The 8214-nt window shown below is 36.1% G+C and overlaps 1 protein-coding gene across 1 annotated transcript in view; it reads left to right on the top strand.

Moving 5' to 3' along the window:
- The first annotated feature begins 2378 nt into the window (after positions 1-2378).
- LOC122347370 (1,25-dihydroxyvitamin D(3) 24-hydroxylase, mitochondrial) overlaps positions 2379-8214 on the top strand; it is a 7277-nt gene continuing 1441 nt past the window's right edge. The window contains exons 1-9 of the mRNA XM_043242570.1: positions 2379-2793; positions 3574-3764; positions 3853-3946; positions 4033-4126; positions 4213-4304; positions 4412-4523; positions 5837-5982; positions 6194-6360; positions 7499-7577. Of these exons, the coding sequence (XP_043098505.1) occupies positions 2554-2793; positions 3574-3764; positions 3853-3946; positions 4033-4126; positions 4213-4304; positions 4412-4523; positions 5837-5982; positions 6194-6360; positions 7499-7577 (1215 nt within the window). The 5' untranslated portion in view covers positions 2379-2553. The remainder of the gene's footprint in view (positions 2794-3573; positions 3765-3852; positions 3947-4032; positions 4127-4212; positions 4305-4411; positions 4524-5836; positions 5983-6193; positions 6361-7498; positions 7578-8214) is intronic.

Here is an 8214-nt window from a genome sequence, read left to right as displayed (position 1 = left end):
CAACCGCAATATTCCACAGCCTTGCACTGCCAAATAACCAAAAACAAGTTGAGGGTTTAAAGTCCTTGCATGGCTGTGGTTCTGTCAATAGCTCTAATACCTTGTTTTTGCCAAAAACGACCACCCGTGTGTTCTGGAACAACCTGAGGACCGGATCGCATTACATTCTTTTTGTCAATTTAGTCCATTACACTTAACAAGAGGTCATGTTTTATTGTTATTGTTGTTATGTTTACAGGTTTGTTTATGAGAATTAGTTCTGACTGCATCCGCCATCTTGAATTTCTTGTTACTATAAACTCAAACCTCTCCACCAACAACCGGTTCTGAGGCATTAATGCTATACAATACAAACTTGTGCTTCAGCTCTCACCATTCCAGCACGGATCTTTGCAGAATTCATTAAATTCATCACTGATGCTCACTAATGTGTGTGCTGCTCACTTCTCTCCATGAGGATGATTATGATGACGTCATCTTCTTCTTCTTCTTTAAAGGAACGCTCCACTTTTTTTTGGAAACAGGCTCAAGTCCCCCGGAGTTAATGAGTTGAGTTTTACCTTTTGAATCTGATCTCCGGGCACTTTTAGCATAGCTTAGCATAAATCATTGAATCCAATTAGACCAGTAGCATCACGTTCAAAAGTGAAAAACGAGCTGAAAAAAAATATTTTAAAAATGCCCTATAAAATGTATTAAAAATAATATAAAAGACAACAAAATGGTTAATTAACATATTATTTAATTTTAAAAAAATTAAGAAAAATTTAGAAAAGGTTAATTGGTCTATTTACACATACACCAAACACACACACACACACACACCTCTCTAGACATCAGTAAATAATATCAGTTTCCAAAAATATGTTCTAAGAATGTTCTGGTGACGTTCCCAAAAAGTTACGAAAAATATTATATTTAAACATTCAAAATGTCCAGTTATTAAGTGGAACTTTCCATTTTTTTTTTTTTTTGCAAACATTGCGGGAACGTTACCTGAATGTTCTCTGAACGTATCCGACAAATGCGAAATGTGGAAAATGTTATTATCCTCCAAATAAAACGTTCGATGAATAATGCTTTTGTGCAAACATTCTGAGAGCGTTATCAGCACTTTAAATGAGCACTTTATTAACGTTATAACTGACATTGGCAGAACGTTTTGATAATTTGGTTAGCAGGCACCACTAAACCCGATCCTGACGAATCTGTTGTGTGTGTGCTTTATGGGCACAGTGTTGTTAAATACTACGGCAGCACGGCAAGCACTGCGGAGGGTTCAAGGTTATTTAAACAAGACCTATGTATGCTATGAGTCAACATGTTTACTGTGCCGCATATCTCTACTTTGGTAAAACTACACTATGTCATGAGCGTGGGATTACCAGAAGGGGCTTGAGTTCATATTTAACACTGCACATTGGGTACTGGGCAACATGCTTACCCGGCTAATTTTACACCCAAACCTCATGCTTACGGGTCACACGATACACACATTAACAACATGGTCCGGCTAAACAACCCGTACGGAAACGCACAATGCTGAACGCACTTTGCAGCCAAACATTATACGTATATTCGTTAATACAAATGCATGATTTACTTTGAAACCATTTTTGTTCTTAAATCCCTAGCAAGCTCACAAATAATCACAAAGAACCAGCGAGTAACCCAATGGCTGAAAAACTAAATTATGCATTTGTTTCATTTTCCATTTTTCTTAAAAAAAATAAATAAAATGGTACGAATATGCACTTAGACTAAAAAAAACCCAAAAATGGTTCTAAAGCTTTTCACGCCAGCATCTGCTGATAAATAATTATGAAGAAAGGACACTTAACATGTAATATTTTCTCATTAATCAGCTTTTTATGCAACATTTTAATGTATAATTTTGATATTGGTGGATAAACAGCTATGCTATCCTGGCACATTTAGTCAATACTGTAAAATATGACACCTAACTGTACTTTAATTTAACCATCTAGACATGTCCTTCCTCTGATGCAGCTTCTGCTCAAAAAGCTGGATGCTAACATCCATGTTGTCCATCAGCTGATATTTTTGGTCAAAATAAATGTGATTTGATTAGAAGAGTTTCTTTTCAAAGCTCGGTGCCGCACTTGTGCGTGACGACGCTTAACGACGATCATATGAATGAAAGCGCGAGCTGAAATGTTTGCGCGATTGCGCGCGCCTTTGGCCACGAGCGCGCACATGAGATACGGAGCAAATATTTGCGCGTCGTGGCGTCGCGTGGTCTCAGTGTTGACTCAGAGAGAGGAGTTGAGGGCAGCTCAAAGCGAACCGCGTCACCTCCGTTATGTTTATTTATAAAGCGCGTTCGAGGGCACTTCCTCGGTCTATGTGGGGTCAGGCGGTGCTCGCCAAAGCGGATCCATAAATGAATGGTGGGCTCGACTTTCACAAACGATTCCTGATTGGTCGCCGCGTCCGACCGAGATAAACACGGCCGCGAGTATATATATATTGTGGCGTTTAAGAGAAACTTCACGAACACTTTTACGCACGTCGTTTTACGCAAACCTCAAGATGAGAGCGCATATCCAGAAGGGTCCCCAGATTCTGGAGCTGCTGAAGAAGAAGTCTGTGGGGCTTCAGCACTGCAAGCCGACATCCTCCGTGTGTGTGCTGGACTCGAAGGATGCTGCGGAGAGCGCGCCCTGCGCACACAGTCTCGACTCCATCCCTGGACCAACCAACTGGCCGCTGTTCGGAAGCCTCATCGAGCTGCTCCGGAAAGGAGGTCTAAAAAGACAACATGAAGCGCTGGTATGAACCTCGTTATTCTTATATATATATATATATATATATATATATATATATATATATATATATATATATATATATATATATATATATATATATATATACACATTTTGTGCATGAAATGTATTGTATATAAACAGTAAGCCTTTCCATTAATAATATTAATTATAATTGTGTTATTTTTTGTAGTAATATATTATATAATGTTATTAGAAATGTATTTTATTTCGTATTTTCATTTATATTTTTCAAGTTTATGAACACTATAAACAACTTTTATTGAAGTTTATTGAAACATTTCTAACTTTTACAACATTTATAATTTGTGATTATATCCACTATCTATCTATCTATCTATATACATATATCTATATACATATATGTGTGTGTATATATATATATATATATATATATATATATATATATATATATATATATATATATATATATATACATACATATATATATATATATATATATACATATATATGTATATATATATGTATATATATATATATGTATATATATATATATATATATATATATATATATATATATATATATATATATATATATATATATATATATATATACATATATATATATATATATATATATATATATATATATATATAGACAGATTGATAGATATATAACTTATTTATGCTTACTTGAATCTCTACTTGTCCTAATAATTAAATATAAATTTTTTTCTTTATTTATTCCTGTGCATTTCTTTAGTTTTACGTGTGTTTTCTCTCTCAATCTGTTTCTAACCTCCAGATTCATTATCATAAGAAGTTTGGAAAGATCTTTCAGATGAAGCTGGGCTCTTTTGAGTCGGTTCACATTGGGGCACCGTGTTTATTGGAGGCTCTTTACAGAAAAGAGAGCAACTATCCTCAGAGACTGGAGATCAAACCATGGAAAGCCTACAGAGACATGCGAGACGAGGCTTACGGGCTGCTCATACTGTAAATATCACACTTAATTTACGAACGCACGCGAGATTTAACCCGATTATTTTATAATATTCCAAAACGCGAACAAATGTATTTGCAGGGAAGGAAAAGACTGGCAGCGGGTGCGAAGCGCTTTCCAGCAAAAACTCATGAAACCCACCGAAGTCATGAAGCTGGACGGCAAAATCAACGAGGTGAGTTCTGCTCGAGAAATGCTAAGTATAATTCACGTTCGTGCGAAGACGCGGTTTGAATGACTGCTCGCTGTCTCTGTGGAAAGGTTTCGGCCGATTTGACAAAGAGGATCGGAAAAGCTCAAGTCAACGGGAAGATCGATGATTTGTATTTTGAGCTGAACAAGTGGTCCTTTGAAAGTGAGTTTCGCGCCACGTCTTCCATGCCGTACACCGACTTACTCTAATGAGAAGCATTAAACGTCTTTCTCTTTTTCCCCTTTTAGCGATTTGCTACGTGCTTTACGACAAGCGTTTTGGACTCTTGCAGGACAGCATCAGCGAAGAGGCCATGGATTTCATCACGTCGGTGAAAACGGTAAAAACCGGCCGTCTTTTTGACCCGGCGAGCAGTTCAAACGCGCTCTAAAGTGCGCGAGCTTTATCTGCGTCTCTCCTGATGCAATGACGTTTCCTCACTCGCAGATGATGAGCACCTTCGGATTGATGATGGTGACCCCCGTGGAGCTCCACAAGGCCTTCAATACGAAAACGTGGCAAGATCACACAGCGGCCTGGGACCGCATTTTTAGCACAGGTACTAAAGAGCTCCTTAATCGGTTGATGTGTGACCCGTAAAGCTTTCGTTTCCTCTCAGGTGATGACACACGGCTTTCCACAGCGGATCCGTGCACACACAGCGGGAGGGAGAGAGAGTTAACCGCAGTAGTAAACGCGGTGACCTAAGTGCATGAGAATCCAGTCAAATATTTGTAGTAGCGGGAGCAGAGGGAGGGAGGGAGGGAGGAATGTTGACGCGCGGCTGAATTGCTCACAGTTTGTTGTGCTGCTGCAGCTCCATTAGCAGCACCTGTCACACATTCACAAACACTTCTTCACTTTCCCTGCAGCTAAACAAAAGCAGCACGTGCTGTACCTGACTAGGAGTAGGGCATTCCACACGTACACCTACCATTAAGACGAAGGCACTAAAACACTAACAGTTATTAAGTTATTCATAGTATGCACATAATATGCACGTTCTTCGCAATATTGAATATTAAGGGAATATATATATATATATATATATATATATATATATATATATATATATATATATAGAGAGAGAGAGAGAGAGAGAGAGTATATATATATATATATATATATATATATATATATATATATATATATATATATATATATATATATATATATATATATGTGTGTGTGTGTGTGTATTAAGATATAAAATTATTATTAGTGTAATTTGCTCAGAAAATTGTTGCATAAATCTGTTGCACTGATGCTTTTCATAAACAGATATATATATATATATATATATATATATATATATATATATATATATAAATTTATACAGAAATTTTTATGTATATGTTTACATTGCAAACACTGATAATAATCAGAAATGTTTCTTAAGCAGCAAAATCTGAATGTTTTCTGATTATGTGGCACTAAAGAGTAGAATAATGATGCTGAAAATTCCGATTTGTATCACAGGAATAAATTACATTTTTTCAATATATTCACATGAACCAGCCACTTGAAATTGCAATAATATTTCACAATTATTACAATATTTGTACTTGTTTTTAATAAAAAAAAATCTGAATTGATGTTAGCATTCAAAGGAATTCGACCACATTTATATATAATTTATAATAATTTGGAATATATTGAATATGTTTAAAAAAACTATGCAATTATTGTAAAAAAAAAAAAAAAAAAAAAAATATATATATATATATATATATATATATATATATATATATATATATATATATATATATATATATATATATATATATGTTTTAACAAATAACATTTTATTTAAACAGACAACTAAAACTCAAAAATATCACCAACTAATCAAGCGATCCATCGTCTTCGCAGCTAAACTCTACATTGACAAGAATCTGAAGAGGCACTCAAACAGCAAAAGCGGAAACTTCCTCTGCGACATCTTCCACCAGAGCCACCTGACCAAGAAGGAGCTGTACGCCGCCACGACCGAGCTCCAGGTCGGAGGAGTGGAGACGGTACGCGCTTCACACAAACCGCCTTGTTTTCCACTAGCTTTGAGTCACACGCGAGCGAGCTAAGAAAACAGTTGATTTAACTCGTCTTTGTTCTGCTCTTATCCAGGCTGAGATTGAACAACACACAGCTTAGTTCAATCAAGCACATAAGTCGTCACTGCACAGCGTGGCCCAACTGACCGAGCAAATCCTTCTTGTTTTCCTCTCGCAGACCGCTAATAGCATGCTGTGGGTTATTTTCAACCTCTCACGTAACCCCTGCGCCCAGGCTAAACTTCTGAAGGAGATCCAGGACGTGGTGCCTGCAGGAGAAACACCTCGGGCCGAGCACCTCAAGAGCATGCCTTACCTCAAAGCCTGCCTGAAGGAGTCCATGAGGTGGGATAAATAGCCTTCAACGCTGCTAAAACGAGCTACGCTCAAACGATTTAGCGAGCAAGTGACAGATTGAATTTTTTCTCTTGTCTTTCGAAAAAGGTTCCGTATATTGTTCTCCACTCTAAGGAAAAAGAGAAAAGTTCCAAAATAGACTGTTAGAAGATTCTTTATTCCAAGGTTTTTACACTAAAGTTTCCAAACTCAGGTTTGCCATTGAAGAACTATTTTGGGTTCCCCAAAGAACCCTTGAGTGAAGAGTTCTTAAATTGTGAAGAAAGGCTGCACGGATGTCAAAGCTTCTTCATGGAACCATCAATGCCAATAAAAAAACGTTATTTTATCCAATATTCAATTATGCCTCTACATCCCATACAGTAAATAAACGTTCTCCAGATTATTAAAATGTTCCTCAATCAATCAACGAAGGTTCTACAGGTTCTTCAGATTCTTCAAATATTCTTCGATAATGAGGAAAGTGATCCTTTCGAGAACCGTTTACTGAAAAGTTAAAACGCTAACCATTTGATTTTTTTCAAACTAACAAAACAAAAATGTCCCCTACGCTGGTTCTTTGTCGCAATCAGTGATATCCACAGAACCTTTTCGTTCCAAATCGGTGCGAAATAGTTCTTTGGATAATTGCGATGCTCTTCAGACTCAGGAAAACGGTTCTTTTATCGGTACTGCTAATGTTCTTTGAGGATAGCCGGCCCTTCGCTCTCCTGCCGATTCTCAGCACTAAATGTAAAAGGTTTATGTGAGGTGATTCGCGATCATCTCTGATAGGACGGCAGTAGATTAGGCTCGTTCCCAGATCCAGTCAGCTGACATAATACTCCTGACTGGAATCTGAAAGCACATGGAAGCATGTTTACGCTTTATGGCAGTACGCTTTCATGTTTCAGGCGACAGTCATGCGTTACAGGAAGACACAGACATTAAAGCAGGATAATGCTGAAGCATGTGCTGGGAATGTTGATGGTGTATTTGTGGGATTATCTAGCCTTGACTTGCATTAGAAGCATAACGTGCCTCATACCTTTCAGCTTACGCGCTCACGCATGCTAAAAAAGGAAATTCTCAGAAACTCTCAAAAGCAAGAGGTTCATTGTTGTCTTTTTTTTTTTCCCGCCCGCAGAGTTTCGCCGTCTGTGCCGTTCACCAGCCGTACCTTGGATAAAGACACCGTGCTGGGCGATTATACTCTGTCCAAAGGAGTGAGTATCTCATAAGTAGACCTGCTCGCTACTGCCCCCTACATGAGAGATGCCTGGAAGTGTAACTGAAACAAAACGGCAAAAATAAAAATGTTTAATTAGCAGCAAAAAAAATGCATCACGGTAGAATCCAGTTATAGACTGTAACATGCGGCAATGTTGATAAAGTGATACCGTAATACACAAACATACGTAACAATAAAATATATATAGAATTCATTTGTAATATTACAATTAACGTATATTTTAAAATTAGGAGTCACACGTTTTATGATCAATTTTAAATGAATATTAATAATTACACACGCGCGCTATACTGTCACAAAAAGTTATATATTAAATAATTACATTATGCACAGTTGTGTAATAAATATTATCTTAAAAATTATTTAACAATAGAAATGTTAATAATAATAATGATGATGATGAGGATAATAAACTAGGATTAAAATACAATTATATTATATAAATAATTGTTATATATGTAATTAAATAAAATGTCAAATTATATTCTAAATATATTATAAATTATATATATATATATATATATATATATATATATATATATATATATATATATGAGTTGAATTATTATATTATAAATTATATATATGAGTTGAATTGATCTGAATTATTA

The sequence above is a fragment of the Puntigrus tetrazona genome, chromosome 6 (assembly GCF_018831695.1).
Source record: "Puntigrus tetrazona isolate hp1 chromosome 6, ASM1883169v1, whole genome shotgun sequence".
Taxonomy (NCBI): Eukaryota; Metazoa; Chordata; class Actinopteri; order Cypriniformes; family Cyprinidae; genus Puntigrus; species Puntigrus tetrazona.
Note: the sequence above shows the minus strand (reverse complement) of the source record. Positions and strands in the feature narration are given on the sequence as shown.